This window comes from Buceros rhinoceros, unplaced genomic scaffold (genome assembly GCF_000710305.1).
Source record: "Buceros rhinoceros silvestris isolate BGI_N320 unplaced genomic scaffold, ASM71030v1 scaffold19150, whole genome shotgun sequence".
NCBI classification, from domain to species: domain Eukaryota; kingdom Metazoa; phylum Chordata; class Aves; order Bucerotiformes; family Bucerotidae; genus Buceros; species Buceros rhinoceros.
Window position 1 is genome coordinate 33,050 of NW_010388259.1, and position 18,853 is coordinate 51,902.

Sequence of the window (18,853 nt, forward strand, 5' to 3'; positions counted from 1 at the left end):
CTCCCCCCACCGAACGTGGCAGCTCCAATTAAACGGATTCCTATTCCAGCATACCAGTTTAAAATGCAGGAAGATACCAAGAGTGGATCTGCTGTTCCCTGCGGAAGGACCCGCCAGATCCACTGCACCGTTTGTGCTGCAGCTTTCACCTTGCACTTCTTTCCATACATTAAAAAGAAAAGGGCTTTGGATGCTAGAACAATCGCCAGGGCTAGTCTCTCAGCAGCATTCCTTTCACAGTAGGACAGCTGTACACAAAAATATTATTTACAGACATTTGTAATAAATCAGGCAGTTCTAAATGTGTCACCTCCATCCTGGCCATGGAAGCGAGGAGAGAAGAAAAAGTGCATTCACGCTGTTACCTTGCTGGGAGCTGTTTTTCTAAGGCAGGCCCGTGTCTGTGTGATGGAGTTCAAAATAACTAATATTTGCATTTGCATTTCCTGATGCTGCAGTAAATATACAAAAGAGGTGACGCAAAGTCTCGTTTTCCCTTGCATTCTGCTGCTGCACGTGTCCCCCCTGCCCAACTTGGACAAGCAGTCTGCCTGGGGCCCTTCGTACGCATTTGTGTTTTTCTAGGCCTGCAGAATGGAAACCTTACATTTTGTATTATTTTTCTGATTTCTTTGCTGTTGAGTTTTGAAGCCACAAGGAAGAAAAAAAAAAAAAACAAGCCCCTGTTACTGACCATTCTGTATCAGGGAGGCGCAGGAAAAACTGCCGGACAAAACCAATTTCTCCCCAAAGACAGGTCCTCAGAAGCAGACATAGCTATGGCTCGAGCCACGTTGGCTCGAAAGCAGAAATACAGTGAATTAGGAGGACCTGACGCACCAGAAGGCACATGTAGCTAGGCCTGGAGCCACGTTGGCTCGAAAGCAGAAATACAGTGAATTAGGAGGACCTGACGCACCACTAGAAGCAGCTCGAGACACCTGTGGGTGGGGCCACTGTAGCAGAGCTAACGCAAATTTAAATCGGAGTGAAGAGCTGCGTTTCCCAGCCTATGGCCTTGCCCTTTGATCCAAGCAGCAGAATTACGACAAGCCAGACGAGGAGTGTGTTAAAATGGAGCGCTGCATGGCTGAGGAGCTTCCTTAGTGCTACTGGTTTGGTTTGGTTTGGTTAATATTAATGTTGGGTTTGACTTGCTGCATAGGCAGTGATCAAAAGGCCTCCTAGGCAGCAGTGCTTTTGTCCGAACGTTTAGGAAACTAAGGTGCAGGACGGTTAAATACTGCGTCCAGACTGGTGGCAGAATAAGCTCCTGGTGGCTTTCCCCCACTGCAGTATCATGCACTCTGGACTGTGGTTCCCCTCTTCGAAAAAGCTGAGAGGACTCTGTTGTGGTTACGCAGGTGGCCTCCTGTTGGGCAGTGCTCGGACAGTGCATTTCAAAAGCTGCTTTTCATATACGCAGTGCCCCTTCGGAGAGGAGTTTTTGCAAAAGCCATTCTTTTGTAGGCTTGGGAGAGGAAAAAAGGACAGAACTTGATATCTTTTTCTTTTGTCTTTTAGATGGTCACCATGTGTGGGAAATGGAAGCCAAAACCGACAAAGAAATGTGCAAGCCAGTAAGTCTGCCTTAAATATTTTAACATCGAGATGAAAAATGTATATTGCCTTCTCCAGTACTGTTACTAAAGAGGGATTTCCAAGGCCTTGGCACTGTGTCTCCCCACCGAAACAGAACAAGTACTTAGGCTCCCCTCCTGGAAATCTTACTTTAATGGGAGCATGGGGTAAAAAACCTTCATTGGAAGATATTCCAAAAGCAGGAGAGACTATTTGGAAAATATTTTTTTCATTGTCCAAGATGGGCCAGCCCCATCTGCTCATCTTCTGTCTTGCTGGGTCAGTTCTCCCCTCTGCTCTCAAAGCAATTTCTGATCATTTTCCTTAGCTTCCATCAAGAAGAAAGGCGAGTCCCCTCACAGGAGATTAGCTCCACAGTTGGGGAAGTGAGGCGCCCTCTGCCATGACTCCAATTGGGAAATATGGCCCCTATCCCACCTCTGTGGGAATATGCAACAGTGTGTTAGCAGCAGACCTGCTGGAGACATGCAGGCAAACAGTTTAAAGACCTCAGCCGAATTCAGGCCAAACGCCGAGATGAGCTTTCCCTTTTATTCTTTCAAAACGTGCCAAGGAGGGTTTGATGTGCACAGCAGACATCGTTGTGCATTTGTGTAAGCTGGTGCCCCAGCAGCTAAGTCATTCCTTAGCCTCATGCTGGAGCATATGATACCTGACAGTGGAAGATCTTCTACATGCTCTCCATCCCTTCCTGTAGCACTAGATGTTCTTGCAAGATCTCCCATCCACAGAAACTAGCATGCTTAAAACTCCCTGAGTTGTTGTGTGAAAAAACATTTCACTGTGGAACATGGAAATATTTGAATAATCATACGCCTGTCCTAATTTTCCTTTCAAAGGAAGCTGTGTTAGGTGAGCTGGAATGGGGATGACCTGCCAGCCAAGCGGTTGTGTTTTCTCCTACTGAGTTAGAGACCACAATTTGCTTGTGGTCCCAGATTCTTGTCAGAGACAGGAGGGATAGAGCCTTTTCAACGTGCGGTGTCGTATTTTCTGTCCAAAGGGGAGAGGTGAAGGCTAGTGATTTCATAAAGACTTAGCCATGCTAAAATCTTACTGCCCTACTTTTGGAGTCCTTGGTGTGGACACTGGGGGAGGCAGGAGGCCATCCCTCACTGGCAGGAGGCCTCGTCCCACTGAAGGAGGCGTGGTGAGCCCACAAAGGCCACCAGTTCACCTGCAGAGAGCGTGTTCCTCCTCATGAGCGCAGGCACCTCCTTCTCACGGTTCACGTGTGAACACTGTCGTACTGCCCAGCTGCCTTAGTTGTGCCTTGACTTTCCGATTTGTTGCTTCTGCAGAATTCATTGGTGGTTGAGATACCACCTTTCCGCAATCAGAGAATTACCAGCCCTGTTCAGGTCAACTTCTACGTCTGCAACGGAAAGAGAAAGAGAAGCCAGTACCAGCTTTTCACCTATCTTCCTGCTAATGGTAACAAAACATGTTCCTTATCTCTGCTAGTGAAAATGAGAGATAATGATGATTACTTAGAAAGATCTAGTAACCTGAGCGATTTGGAGGTGTACCTGCTGCTCTAAAGTGAGAGTGAGAATCAAAGCAGGAGAACTGCCCACACAAGAGACCTTCTCGGCAGATTATTTTCTTTTGTATTGGTTGAAACAAGGACTTTCTCGGTTTGGGGAGTTGAAGAATGGCAGCCCATACTCACATGCACACCCAAAAATTGTGAAAGCGCTGAGCTCCCTGCTCAGTTGCTGTCAACCCTTGGTCTGACTTTGTGGCCCCAGAAGGTACGCTGCATTTGAATAACGCTTCTGAAATCGCACCACGGCACTGTAAGAACACTGACCTCTGAGCTGGAGGTGACGAGGGGAATCTCCTTCCAGTCATCCTGCTCCTCGCTGTCTCGCGGCGGTGAAAATAGCAGCACCAGGCTGGTGCTGCTCTTGGGTAGTGATGAAAGGCGCAATGTGGATGGAGATCAGAGTGCTTATACAAAATGCTTCAGGTGCAGGAAATGTTTAGAAACACATGTGCCAGCTTTTTTTGGAAGCTTATATTGGTGGCTGTGGAGTGACAATAAAGTCACTCCTGCTAGCTGAATTCCAAGCAGGCTTGTATGAAGATTTTAATAGCAAGTAAATTTAGATTATTTGTTTTAAGTTTTTTCTGAGGATAGTGGTTTTGGGGAAAGTAGGAAACAACGGTGGTTGTTTTGTTGGTTTTATCGTTTTGGTAGGAAGAGGAATTAGAAAAATGATTAGGTTCATGCTATTTTGTAGGCTTTCCAGGTGGAAGTAGTCCTTCTGAGGGAATTCCCACAAAGCGAGTCACATGACTTGAAGAGTCAGGTGAAATCCCATAAAACACACAAATTGAATTTCACCCGGTTAGCTTGCACGCGCTCCAGGGTTTTATCAGGGCTTTAATTTAAAATAGAAGCACCGCAAAGCTGATGTGCTGGGCACCTGCCTGCTTATTGCATGTGTGCTGCGTGCTGCGCTTCGCTGGGCCAGCCTGCTTATGCAAACTGCACCCCCAGTGGGTACGGCTGGCGGTGTTTAAAGACTGTTCATCTCTTCGGTTGGAAAGATAGAGTTGTTACTCTCTTGCACAACACTTTTCAGCAATAAAAAGCTGTTGTAGAGGCCAACAGGTATTGCCTTGCCGCCCAAGTTACCCTTGTAAGTATTTTAAGTACGTGCCCGTTGTTAATTGCTGTTTATTAAGCAGCACCTTTCATCTCCAGCCTTTACATAGACCATTTTTTACCATGCTATGCTAAACCATGGGAAAGTCGGTTTATGCTACCACCATTCTGAGTCTGAAATATCTGATGTTTCGTTTGATGCGAAGAGATGGGATTATCTACCTAGTGACAGGCAACAGAGAACCAACCTAGGCTTTATTCTGCAAAGACGTCTTTAATTACGGTAATTGTTGAAAACACTGGTAATGTTGTTTAATCTGATGTACTGGTTTAAATTTATGTGAAGTCTTCTTGTTTCAGGGTAGGGAAACCTGAAAGAAAAATGTAACACCAGAGCAGGGTAAAGGGGAGCAGATATTCGTAGTAAATATGCCTTCCTCCTGTTTGGTTCTTCACTCACATTCTCTTAATATATACATGTATGTGCATGTAGATAATTGAAAACCATCTTACGTTGTCTGCAAACTCTTCCGTAGCGGTGGTAAAAGTGAACGTGCTTCTGCAGCCATTGGAATTAATAGGATAGCGTGTTTTTGTTATGCCTGTGTTGAGGCTGTAAGGTTTTGCCCTTACATTGCTGGTGGTTGTTTCCATCATGCCTCTTAAAGACAGATACGATCACCTTGACTGTGTGTTCAGAAACCATGCCCAGCGACTGTATCAGTCATTGACCCTGCTGTATTTCTAGACGTCACTTTAAAATGTTCTGCTTTGAGTTCAGTCACAACATCTTTTCATGTTTCAAGATATTGTAAAAAAACAAAGTTTAGCTCACGAAGAAAACACTATTTGAGTCAACAAGCACTGTGTGATCCGTGTAAAAAAAAAAAAAAAAAGCAAAGGAGATCAGCGCTATTTTGGTCCAGATAGCAAAACACATTTTAAGTCAAAAAAGCCTGTGGAATCCGTGTAAAAAAAAAAAAAAAAATGCAAAGGAGATCAGCGCTATTTTGGTCCAGATAGCACCTTGTCTCTTGTTTAAACAAATCCCATGAACATAGAGCACGTCAGTTTTTGACAAGCCAATGTCAGTGATCATCAAGTGTAAGATGTGGTTTTACTCAAATCAGATAGCGTCCTGTAAGCTGCTTCTCCTTCTGTGCTTTAGAGCTAGCCAACACGCCAGCATTTCAGTGCCTAGCGTAATTTTGCAGGTATTTCTGCATGAGGGATCTTCTAAAAGATGCATGATGTTCATTAGACTGGTGTCTTACAGCTCAGCTGGACTGTGCCAAAGCAAAATACTGTATACAGACTAAAGCCTAAACACTGCTTGGGCCTGCTGGCCATGCTCCCGGGGTGGGTGTGGGCATGTGCCGGTGGTGCAACCCACAGGAGAGCTGTGGGCTCACTGTGCGGCTCCCACCCCGACTGCAGAGCAATAGGGTTTTTTTCCTGTAGCTCCTGTTTCTCCTCATTCCCTAGGGGAAAACAGCCAGTGGATCCAGGGACACATGGCCTCCCTTATCCCACCTGCCGTGGATGGTCCTGTAGCATCTCCATGGAGTATAGCTCTGTGACATGCAGTCAGCACAAGCTGCCCTCTGCAACAGAGTGTTACGGGTCCGCCGCCGTACGGCTTCTCCCGCGCTGCGGAGATACGGCACGATTGTACTTTTCCTCTGTGTAAAAATGAAAATCTTACTGCTCTGTAAATAAGAAGTTTAAATAACAAAACAAAACAGAAAATAGAGACTTCACAAATGAGAACCAAGGTCTGGAAAACGCACTTGCTTCAGTCTTTGGCTTGGGGCAGACCGTAAACCTCATAATCCATTTCTAATTGAAATTTGGATTTACTGTTCTGCTGAGTGTGAGCATCCCCCGGATCCTGTATTAGCCTCTATGGTACAGAAATGACTGTAATCTCGCTTTTTTTAGAATTGCTTCGTTGCGCATCGCTGAGCAATTGCCTATCGGTTTTGTCCTGGAGCCTGCAGGCTCTTGAGGCTCCTCCCCACACACGCCTGGCACAGAAATAGAAGTAGTTTCCACACGGTTCTGGCACAGGTGAATTCCCGCAGCTCAGACAGTAAGTCCTCATGAGTTTTGCATTGCCACGTCCCATCAGAATGTGAGGAGGGGGAGGACCCCGCAGTCAGGAGTCTGAGCAAAGCACCATGAGCAGACATGCAGGTATGTGGCTCTTGCAGCCCGTCCAGTGCCACAGCTCTGTGCAGGCGTGCTCTGCGTGCAGCAGAACCTTTTGGATAGACATGGGTGAAGCCTGCGTTTGTGAACCCTACCCTCCAGAAAACCACTTCTTTTTCATTTCTCTATGACTGCCTTTCATTTTACTTCTGTGAATTTATTAGACCATTGGCCCATATGTGCACTTCCAACAGGAGGAATAGTCTTCTGAAATCACTAAATGTAAGTGGTAGCACTTGAGGTATAAACTAACCTGGAGAGGCTGAAGAAGGACATGAGCCGCCAGACCCGTGTGCTGCGGTTCCAAACCCAGGGCTTTCATCTGCTAAGCAAGCCAAAGGAGTTTCCAGCTCAGAAGACTTTAAACAGCACACTGAATGTTACGGGTTAGATCTGTTCATTCAGATTTCCTTTAAGTAGGTGCATCAAAACAGAGGAAACCTGTTCAAGAACTTATTTCTCACAGGTGATAGGGGTGAATGCTTTCTGTGATTTCTGTTACCTAACGAGTATTGATGTCAAGAATGGCAAACATAAAAGAGTTTTTCTCTGAATTTTATTTAGATAAGTAGTGATGTTTGACTAAGAAAAGACAGGCTAGTTTGTCTAGGAAATATTGAATAAGATGGAAAAATGAAAGTTAATGTGTTTCGTTTACTGGAATGAGAAATATGCTTGTGCGGAGAGTTGATGGTAAACGATTTCCGGTTTCTGTTTCTGTCAGGTTTCTTAATTGTCAAAGCATTATTAAAAAACCGTTTCACTACTTCTAGTATTTATTAAAATGGTGTTGATACACTGGACAACTTTTATTTTGAGACGCGTTTCACCACCCGTAGCGAGTTGGTGGGGAAGGAGGTCCTTGGAGCCTGTGGCTTCGGCACCGTGCTGAGAGCCTGCCTGTGGTGGCTGCGTGTGCCGTAGCAGTGGTGTTTACAGCCTGGTGGCACGGAAGTGAAGCTCTTAGTGTACTTCTAAGAAGGGCGAGTGCATTGCTGTCAGCATCCTCCTCACTTCCTGCCTCTGCTCTAAAATTGTCTGCTGCCTGTCCTACAGAGGAGTGCAATCAGCAGTTTTCTAGTGATGGCGTTGAGCAGCCGTGCCTCTGTTGCACCTCGGCTCTTCTGCCCGTGGCTCCCTCTCTGAGTTAAAAGGCAACATCATCCGCCTTAGCAGAAAACAGTAGGATGAGGATGCAAAGCAGTGCCACTCTAATGTGACACAGAGCACGGCTTGCTGATCGTCTCCTGACACCTCTCACCTCTTGAGTGTTTGCTGAATTTTTGTGCTCGAGGCTGGCAAAATTATTAGCTGAGTCCTGTCTGCAAAGTGCTGGTTCTTTGGGGGTGGTTGGGGAAGTGGGGCTAGTGTTGAACTAAGGAAGTTCAGCACGGGTAAGTACAGGGTCCTGCACCCAGGGAGGGATAACCCCTGGCACCAGTACAGGTTAAGGGTTGAACTGCTGGAAAGCAGCTCTGCAGAGAAGGACGGGTAAGTCCTGGTGTGTGCGAGGGCACCAAGCACGGCCAAGCCTCGGTCTGGCTGGAAGTGTTTCCATCCAGCCCAGGATGCAGCCGGGCTGCCACAAACCCTGCGCAGATCCGGGCAGGGCAGCAGGAGGGATGGGGGGATGGTTGGCCTCTGGGCATTTTATTTTAGGTGACTGAAACACAGCTACTCATTCTTACACGATTTTCCACTTTGGCTGCTAGTTGGCTGATTGTTACTTTTGACATTCAGCAGAGTAACGAAAAGCAGGCAAGGTTTTGTCAGAGTCCTGTTTCCGTTTAAGAGGACCACAAAATTCACCGTTTCTGGGCGCACCAGCCTTCCGCTTCCCTACAGCAGCCGTGCTAGGTCTGCAGCAGGATGAGCAGACGTGCGTTAGGCTCACCAGCTTTAACGGCCTCAGGTGCATTTGCTGGGTCCCCACTAGAGCTGCCCACACTTCATCCAGGTGACACGCCGTTTCTGCCATCAGCCGGAGCCTAGCCAACCACATCCGAGCTGCAGATGCAGTCGTCTTGGTCTTTAGAGGCAGAAGTGCTCCATCTTCATCTGGAAGGCCAGGAAGGAGCATTACCCTGCGGTGTCCCTGCGCCGGGCAGGCTGGATGAGCACTCTGCAGCAGCCCCTGGCTGTCCTTGACCAGCTATCCCTGCCGCAGCAGCGAGGACCACCCGTAACAATTAACTGCCAGCGCATAAAGTTGTCTTTTGGCAGTGCCTCCCTTTTCAAATATTCCCCTTCAGATGACAAAACCCAGAAGGTAATTTCAGTCACCAAACCCCACTGCACGAACATTTCCAGGACCCCCTCCCTTACTCACCGGTGATTTCACACGCGTATGTCAGCAAGCGCGGGGCTTTAGGATCTTCCAATTAGCTTAAAAGCAAAAGGTAAAACTTGTGTGAGGGAGAACAGGGTTTAGAATTACATGGGCTGGATTACAGGAGATGCTTATTTTTGTTCTCCTCAAGTGGCTTATCACCATAATTAATTTAGTCCAGTGAGGGATCCTAAAAGGGATGCAGTGCTGGTGGTGGCTGCTGGAGGTGAAATGCAGGGGTGAGGTTGTGTTTTGCTGGCTCTGGGAGGGACTGCACCCGTCTCTGAAAACAAAGATCGTGTCAGAGCTGCGATGGCTGAGGTCAGCCCCGTCCAAACCCCTCTCCAGAGAGGGTGGATCTGGGGGTAGGACTGGCACAGAGTAAGGACGCCCTCCTGCCAGCTCTGCAGCAGAACTTCCTGCAGGACTGCCAGGGATGAGGAGCGTCGGTCTGATACCACACTGCTGCCTTGCAGGACCCCTGCCCACAGCCCCCACTTTCTTATTCTCCTCCCGTCATCAGGGGGACAGGAGTAATGTCACCGCTGGCGGTGTGACGTTGTGCTGCATCGTCAAAAAAGACTGGACCCCAGTGAATTTTAATGTGTCTGAGAGGAATGACATAGAAAGGCACTGCCAGTGCAGCCTGGGAGTTGGGCGCGGTTAAACCTCCGGCTCAAGGCAGCGGTGGAGCCGGGTGCTGTGCCATGGGAGCAGCGGGAGAGCAGCCCGAGCAGGCGTGCCATGGGACTTGATTTATCCTTTTCAACATTGTAGGATGTAATAAGGTCTTATGATGGAAAAGGAATCGTGCCTTTTGAGAGTTTACTCCTTTTCTTTTGAAAGAAAACTAACGTGTGTCTTCTGTACTGCACAAATGCCCTCCATGTACCTCCTACTCCTCCCCATCCGGTTTAACAGTGTGTGCACCAAGCTACCATATATAATCTTCTGACTTGTCAATATGCATTGAATAACCTAATAAGTTAATAGCTGTTGAAAAGCATTTAGTAAATGAATTAGCTGGAAAGCACATTTTAATCAGATAATGGCACTGTCCGAGATCATAGACCGAGGCGGGTGCGCCAGGCTTCCATCTACCTGGAGGCTGCTCTTGTAGAAAACTGTACATATGCATCTGATCCCATCAGCATATGGACACGTAAATCCAAAGCAGGCGTCTGTTGGAGGTAGCCCTCTGGATGAGCAGGACCAGGAGCAGGGCACTAGCAGCAGAGAGTGAGTGAGTTCAGATACTGGTGTAGATAAGAGCTGCTCTCGCACTCGTGTGCTGCCTGCAGCTTCTCGACAGCGTGAGGCTCCCGTTGTGTCCGAGTCACCCTGCCCTGGTTTTATTAACTGAAAAGCAAAGGCCTTGATAGTTGCTTGGCCTTCAAAAAGTGTTTCAATTGAACTGGTGCCCAGGGAAAAGTACCCAGTTCACGGACAGCAACTGCAAAGGCCCCTGTAGTGCCTGTCCCTTGTCACTGAGGTTGCAGGTACGTTCGCAGGCATTATAGGAGGTTTTGCTCAGCCACTGCTGCTCTGGTGCTGCAGAAGAGGGGGATGATGGTTTCTGAGGGCAGCCAGCCCATTGCCTGTCCCTAGTCTGAGACTACTCCAGCATCAGAACGAAGGGTGAGGTCCTCGCTCCACTCAAGCCTGCTGGATCCAGTCGGTGCTGCCGCAGCGGCCAGACTTCTGTCTTTGCATGAACCCAGGGTGGCTCAACTGACCATGGAGATGTGTCCACATCCCAAACCGTGTGTCCAGTTGGCCAGCAGCAGAGCAGCAGCACCAGTCGGGGATGACCTGCACAGCGTCTTCTGAAGGAACGTCTGGTTTGTGATGAAGAGGGCGTGCTGCCTGGCTCTAAACTGACTGACGGGGGAGGATTTCGAAGGCATAAACAGCATTTCAGAGCTTCGCTCAGTCATGGAGATTTAGCCACCTGACTCCTCAACCGTCTTTGAAAGTCTCATCTGAAGTTCTTACCAATTTCGAGACGTTTAGTCCAGAAGTTGAAGAAATGCGTGTGTGCCCATGATGAAAAAAGTAGTTGTTTTGATTTTCATACGCTAACCAAAATCTGTGTGCCGGTGCCAGGGAACTACATCATAGTCTGCACTGTGAAAGGTGGCTATTTTGTTTGATAGGTTCAATCAAACTTAAGGGTTAAATAAATATATTATAGTGCCATAAACGTCTGCCTTGATAATACTACGTGGAAATGGGAATTTGTTAGTTTAATGTTAATCAGGATAAACATCTGTTTAATTTATATGATTATATTTTCTCAGTTCACACATTTTAATAGCACTCCCCAAAAAAAAGTTTAAAAACCCATCTGGATTGCTGAAGTGTAAGAGCAAACAGACTTGTTAGAATTGTCAAAAAATACGTATAATTTATATTTAAGCACTTTCTGACTCCCTTTACTGAATGTGCATGATTTACTACTTTTCTTCAAGGTTTGATATATTAACTTTTTACCTGCTAGAAAGGCCTTTCATTCAAATGTGGGCTTGCAGAACTGGCTGAAATATTTCTCCCAGATTCAGACCCACACAGAGGGACCATTGTCTTCTGCCCAGTGCCTCGGCATGATGTCATAACCCTGGTCCCTCTGAGTAAGAAGCTTTGATTTATAGCCAGGGCTGCTGCCAACGCACTGTTCTCAGAACTTTGTATTAAATTAGATGACATAATGACATGAGTCCAGAATCTAAGAAGGCATCATCGAACCACTGAAAACCAATTAGCACAGATTAAGTTGCTTATCAGACTAATTTAGAACCGTGAGCTCTGTCATATTTTAATATTCAAAATGGAGGGCTATTTAAAGTCATCTGTTGACTGACCTAAGGCATTGTGAAGTCATAAGTGTTTAAAAATTGCCATCCAAACCGAACTTGCATTAATTTTTTCCTTTCTGTGGCAAGGGCCTGATCCTTCAGCAGAGCAAGGTCTCTTAAACAAGTCACATTACTTTTGAGTAGGTGTGTATGGGAGAGCTGCGCGTCTCTTCTGGTTATGATTTCGCCAATTCTGGCTTCATCGCTCCATTTGTTATTGGCGGATCTCAGTGTATGGCAAATTCAGCCGCAACTTTTCATTCTAGCCAGCTGCGAGCCTGCAAAACTGGGTGTTATCTCAGCAGCACGCAGCAGCTTTGAGACAGCATCCTTGTTGCCGTTTGATATGGCTCTGCAGAATTTAAGGAAGAGTCCGGTTTCTGCTGGAAGTGCCTGCAGATTGTGAGCAGTTGAAGGCTTTCCAGGTAACGGCCAGTCCAGGCCTGCTCTGTGACTCGGAGCGTCTCTTTCAGCTGGCAGGTTTTCACCGAGTCATTGAAGATTTGAAATATTTGAGCTAGAAGTTAGTCAGGCTGATACTGTTCTCTCTAAACTATTAATCCTGAGAAAGTGAACTGTACTCTCTGTATCACGTCGCATCTCCCTGAGTGAAATATTCATTTGTGCAAGTGAGTGATGGTGGAAAAGGATTTGTGTTATGGCTGCCAGCTTACTGTGCCTCCACAGGGACGTGCTGGAGAATGAAACCCGTTTTTCTAGCTTGGGTCTGACAAGATTTGCGGTTAACCAAGCTGGGGTCTATAGGTAAGTGGCAGCACTAGTCCACAGCCAGCCAGCGATCAGCCCTGGCTGCTCTGGAGGAACCCCCTGGCTTCCTGCCTCAGAAGGGATGGTGAAGGTGGGCAGGTGAGGTTTGTGTCCTGGGGAGCTCTGAGCCAGCTGCGGCTGCTCGTCCCAGCTGAGGGCCTCAGCCCCCAGGAGACAGTGAGGCAGTGGCTGGGGTGTGTTAGGAACTGGTGGCCGTTGTTTTAACCTGTTTGAGTAATGCCATAGGTACTGTGCTGGTCAGCGGATGGTATGGTCAGTGAGTATGGCTGCAGGCTGTTCCTGCATTGGTTTCGGAAGGTGTGCCGTGAGATACCCACAGTGCCTGCCTTGGGCCCTCTGCAGCCCTTGGCAACGGGGCTGTAAATGGTTTCCCTTTTAAAGAAGGGGTACAAGGTAATTTACACCAAATTTCAACACACTCAAAGTATTTTCAGAGTGACCAGGGGGTCAGACCCCCAGCTTGTTTGAGCTGAGTTTGGAAATACAAACATTGGCAAAGATTTTTGGCTTTTGTTGCTCTGTTTGGTGAAGTTACATAGGCTAGGGAGAAGCAGATACAGGATAGCGTGTCATAAATAAACTTAACTGACGTAATGTGGCAGTTTGTGGTATATCTGTCCCCCACAAGTCAAGAAATACAGTTATTCATGTACAATACAGAATTTGAGGTCTAGCCAGTAAGGGATGTGTTAGGGTCTTCTGTTTCTGCTGACACTCTCAGCTTTGCAGGTCTGATTCCACATCATCTGGGTCATTAGTAATGGTTTCTCCAGGAAAAAAAAAAAATCCTACAGAGCTTCAGTCTCCAAACTGGTACTCTGTGAAGACGTTGAGGCTTTTTTAAAGGGACATGCGTGGCTGCCCCCCCAGCTTGGTAAGGTCCATGCGATCCCTCTGCGCGGTGTCACCTGGCTGTACAAATGGCAAAGCACTGGCAAGTCCGGTACAAATCCTGTCACCAGTTCAGCTTTGATACCTTTCCTGTCTTTCACTGTGATACCTGGTCTAGTTGAGGGATTAGCGTACAAAGAGAATACGTGACGCTGAGCAAGGGGAGATGTTTGTACCGTGTTGAACAGTGCAGACACCTCGAAGCTTATGTGCAGGTAGGATCTGTCCACGTAAAGACAATTTGTTTCCCATTACGTAAACTAACTGGTGCTCAGAAGCTTCAGTTCAGAGCAATACGAGGGGACAATGTAAACAACTGTCAAATAAAATGGAGGTCCCACTTCATCTCATATCCCTCCTTCTTGTTTCCCGTCTGGCTGCCAACCTGGCATCAGCAAACAAGCTACCGTGACTTACCCTGACATGCCCTCTAATGAGCACCAGTCTCTATTTTCCCTCTGAACTCTGGAGATGTGGGCAGCCAGGAGTGTCCTTGCTGCTGTCACCAGCTCCAAGAGAGTTTTTAGACTAACAAGGTCTGGACTGGATTCCCTTCCACCCATCCGTCCTTCACCCGGTGCAGAGCAGGGCTTAGTGGTTACTGGTTGTGGCAGGTGTATCTCAGTGTAGCAGCACATGAAAACAGATTCCCAATGTTCATGGGCATTAATCAGACCTCCAAGTAGACCCTGTGGCATTGCTTTTATAAAGAAAAAATTCAAAATGAAGGGACAAAAAAGAGCCTGGAAAACCAGGAAGCAAAGATGTGTCACAGAAGAACCACCATGAAAAATCAGACTGAGGTCAGGAACCTGCCTTCTCTAAAGCCTCCTGCCTGCCTGCCACCAGGGCTATAACCCTTCCCTAGGTTATAACAAGTCAGACAACTCCAGGGTTTATTGGAGTTGAATTGCCAGTGATTGAGCTTGGAATTATTTAGCACAGGTGTTTCTATAACAGTGATATATTGGGAAAATGCAGTGTTCAACAAGCATCGTATTTCCAGCTGTGCTGTGGTTAGTGCTAGTACAGTGAACCTAATGTAAAACATGTGAGAATATTTGCAAGCTCAGGAACTTGTTAAAGGTATTTTCTTATAATAGCTGAGCTGCTATGTTTATCTAGGTGCGTTTCTTTGGTCTTGCATTTTCATAAGAAGTGTGGCATTAGATTTTTAAAGCTGTCACTGGACCTGGAATCTGCTGCTTGGTGACCAAGTGCATTAGTAGCCCTGCTCCGGGACCAGCGTGCAGCCCGCGAGCAGGTGAAAACAAGATGAGGAGGAGTCCAGTGACAGTCCGTTATCCTTAGCGCGTTCGTCTTGAGCAGCACCTGTGCATCTGTTACATATATAGACGTGTTTTTACTAGGGGTGCTAGAAATCTTGAAACAAGTGTTGCAAGCATCTCTATGTGAGAGAACATAAAAGGAACGGAGTTAACAAGGGGCTAGGGGACTGTAAAACGAGGGTAGTGAAGTGCATTCACCAGCAGCAAAATTTGTGAGTGTTAAGAGGTTTTATATGTACACGTGCACACGTGTGCGCTTCTCAGGATTCAAAAGACTCACAGACGAACATCGTAAATGGCTGGAGAACCTGTAAAGGTGTTTGCAAAATGCGCACGAATAGCAACACCATCAGAGGCACTCACAGCACACGCGTGTGCTCTGCGCTGAGCTGTGCAAAGATGTTTCATTAATAACTTTGTGCCACAACAGCTCAGTTATTCTAATATTTTGAAAGATATTCTCTAGTGTCACCATAAATTTCCAGCAGCACCTTCAAGCAGTGGCTGTTCCCGTGGAAAGAAGATAATGCATCGTGTGTCCATACTCAGTTGTTGTCAGCATTAGAGTTGTATCTGGCTAGAAAAAAATACATCTATGGACTATCCTGGCCCTATTATTTATGATTTTCCTGGCAGAGAAAGTGGGTGTCTTCTGCCTGTGCACTAAGTAGGCTGTGGGAGGAGCAGCAAAGGCACCTCTCTGATTTGAGAAAGAAAGCTGATGTGAAAAAGACACTTTGATTTGAGGAAGCATCTCTTGTCTGAGCGCTCTACATTTGTCGTGATCAAGGTGATGCTCATAGACAGTCATTCTGGGCTGGTGGTACAGAGAGACATGGCTCGACAGCCCAATCAGAGCCTCTTTTGGGACAATGGGCAGAGCAAACAGGGACCTGGAATAGGAGTCAGTTTTTCTTGGTAGCCACAGACTGAGTTAACATTTGTTAGGAGCTGGCATCAGCAGTTGGGATCCATTGTGGAATTGCTTGTTGGATGCAACTTACCGAATATTTTGTACCCTTGGCTGGGTAGTAAGATTAAACACAATCATGTAAAAATGAAATAAATCAAATCCTACTCTTTCAAAAATACCCTCGTAATTGAACACTTCTCGGACAAAGTAGTTTGTCGTGTATCTTTGCAGCTTTACTTTCACTGCACTCTGAAAGCCCCATCTCTACCTTATCATGCCCCACGTTACCAAACGGGCAGGCATTTATCAAATGGGCCATCGGTAGCCGTAGAAATGCAGTAGTATATCCAAGTTAAAATTCTTGCTTTGATTACTACAAATCCATGGAGCCCTTGGGTCCAAGGCTTCCACTGAAGCACAGCTATTTGCAAATAGATTTTTATAGCACATTAGTGCTGGAGGAGAGTCCAAAGAAAATAGTCCTTTTCAATATTAGAACCAGCTGTGACTTTCTTGTGCTGATGACTCATTCATTTTTTTTATAGGGTGGGAGAACTAGGCAAAAGACACACAGAGTCTTATTCAAGACCTTGTTTGTTTTGCAAAGGGTATCCTAGCCACAAGCCAACTTGATCATACCAATACGCAACTCATGTTTATTTAAAACTTTTTTCTTTTAACAGTTCCAATTATAAAAACAGAACCCACAGATGACTATGAGCCTGCTCAAACCTGTGGACCAATGAACCAAGGCTTAAGCCCTCTCTCTAAACCATACTACAGCCAGCAGATCATGATGCCCCCTGATCCCGGTTCATGCCTCGTGGCTGGCTTTGCCTCCTGTCAGCAGAGAAACGCCGTGATGTCACCCTCTCCCAGCACAAGCCCCAAGCTGCACGACCTTTCGTCCTCTCCTTACAAGTGCATCCCCAACCCAGGCCACAGTCACCTTGGACTTCAGCAGCCCGCTGGAGGTGTCCCCACCATACAGGAAGTGCCAAGGTCTATAGTTGTGCACCCAAGCTCCCCCGAGCAATCATCTCACATCATGCTGCAGCCGCAGGTGAGTCAACATCTGAGCAGTAGCTGTCCCCTTGGTTATCAACAAACACTCTATCCCAACAGTCCCTCTTCTCCAGTTCCATCTGTTACCCAAGAGCCAACCTATTTGCAGTCCTGCAGTCCAACTCACTCATCCATAATGGGTCAACAGCAGCAGCAACTGCCGAAGGTTCACAGAAATGAGTCTCCAACAACCCAACCACTGTCATTGCCAGAGTTGCATGAGGAAAGTAATCATAATTTGGCCCCTATTCCTGTAACGATCAAGCGAGAACCTGAGGAATTGGACCAGATGTACCTGGATGATGGTAAGTCTTCTGCAGCATAGGTTTGTGTTCAACCATGTTGCTCTATCAGTGAGTTCCCTTAACCCCTTCCTCCGTTTGAATCCTGGTGGAAGAAAGTTCAATTAACAGCCTGGTGGAATGGTGCGGACTTTTGCTTGGATTGCCTCTGTATGGGAAAGGGCTCTTTAATTTTGTTTGAGATAATGAAACCGTATTACCTGAGCATTAAGTGCTGTTAGTTACCATAGAGCTAGCTGCATGACCAGTAGCTATGTTGCAATAATCTTAACTGTATGGTCTTGGCTTATGCCCATGCCAGTGACCTGGGGAACTGCAGTGAAAACATGTTAAACGTTGTCCCATCCACAAGGCAGCGAAAGGTCTGGTGTGCAGATCTGTGCACTGGAACCAAATGATAAACTGCTCTACTTAAGTTGAGAAGGTTCCAGTTAAAAACGGAGGCACATGTTTCAGCGTAACTTTTCAGTCTGGTGGCATCTGACATTAAGAAAACTTTTTCTTCCGTTCTTACTGTGGCCTTGCTGCTGCTGCTGGTGGGTTTTTTTTTTTAAGATTCTATATGTATATGTATTCTGCATGCACCACTGAAAAGTTAAAACGCTGTGATGAACTTGTCGGACTCTACTTTCCAAAGATTTATTAGTCAAATGTAATAAAAGGGATAATCTGGAATTTGATTGTGTGACCTCACTGAACTGCGGTTTTGCACTCGCTGCTAAGTATTCCAGTAGTATTCTGGAGCCTCACCTTAATGCAGTTCGTGAGTTGCCTTCCAATAGCCACATAACTTTATATAACACGCTCAGCTCCTTGAAGACGAAAGGCCCTTGAAATGGCTGCACTGAAGCTAACGGGTGCCAAGGAACAGCTGAATGGGATTGTCTTTCAGGGAGAATTTAAAGACAATTCATTGCATTGTTTTTGAAAAAAGAAAAAAGGATGTTTAGTCTTCTGTTTTAAACAGCATGATACTGAATTAGGATTACAAAGGAAGGTTTTGGATCTTGAGTAGCAGCCTTTTGCTTTTCAACTCTAGGAAAATGATTTTTCTTAACAGAAGTTATTATTGGTTACATGATAGACAGGTCTAAGGATTTTTTTCCTGATTAGGAGTTCAGTTCACGTCTTGCTCAGCACACTTCTTGCGACAAGGTTTTCACATACCTATGCTGTGAGGAGCAATATTTCAACAAACTGAACACAAACTGTACACAAACAAAACAAAAAGCCGTGCCCAGATTTTGGTTTTGAAAAAAAACAGCAGTTACCTATGGAAGGAAGAGAAGACAGATAAAATCTAAACCTAGTCTATAGCTGTCTTTCTAGAAAAGCACAAGAAACAGGCAGCCTTTCTGCTTTACCTCTCCAAAATCCAGCAAGCACTTCTTTGACAACAGTGTGCAAGGCTGGTCTCTGCTGGAGAGATGAGACTGCGGCTCAGGGATGAAGAGTAAAGCTCCTCAGCCATGTCTAGTTCGGGTTTCTCCTTGAGAAACAGAGGAACTTCGCTACTACGCTGTGTGAGAGAGAGATTTCATTTTTTTCAGCAATGTTCTTTCTCTCTGACAAAGCATAAGTGGTTTAGTCTTTGCCCCATGTTCTGGACACACAGGCACATCAGTCCTCTGACAGATAATCAGAAGGAATTGTAGAAGCCACCATGTACATCTGCACTGGTACTTCAAGCTGACTTTGAAGCTCTCTCCAGCTAGCCAGATCCAGCTATACTCCCCTTTGGCATCCAGCAGGCTATCAAAAGCATGCTGTGGCTGACCACAGGAACTATAGACCAGGAAAGAATTCATAGACTCAACAGTCATGGTAAAAACACATAACAGGAAAAAACCTAACTTACGGAGTTCCAAAAAACCACCGGTTCCCTCTAAGGGTGCCAGAACTGGTGACCAGAGGAAGTCCCATTTCTGTGTCTACACTGATATTTAGGTTTGTCTCAGGGGTCTCACTGATGGAGCGTAGCCCGCGTGAGCAG

The 18,853-nt window shown here is 46.3% G+C and overlaps 1 protein-coding gene across 1 annotated transcript in view; it reads left to right on the forward strand.

Annotated features, from left to right (window-relative positions):
* NFATC1 (nuclear factor of activated T-cells, cytoplasmic, calcineurin-dependent 1) overlaps window positions 1–16,863 on the forward strand; it is a gene marked incomplete at both ends in the record, with an annotated part of 36,076 nt that extends 19,213 nt beyond the window's left edge. Inside the window, 3 exons of the mRNA XM_010145384.1 lie at window positions 1,525–1,580; window positions 2,904–3,036; window positions 16,177–16,863. Of these exons, the coding sequence (XP_010143686.1) occupies window positions 1,525–1,580; window positions 2,904–3,036; window positions 16,177–16,863 (876 nt within the window). The remainder of the gene's footprint in view (window positions 1–1,524; window positions 1,581–2,903; window positions 3,037–16,176) is intronic.
* Window positions 16,864–18,853: the final 1,990 nt, after the last annotated feature.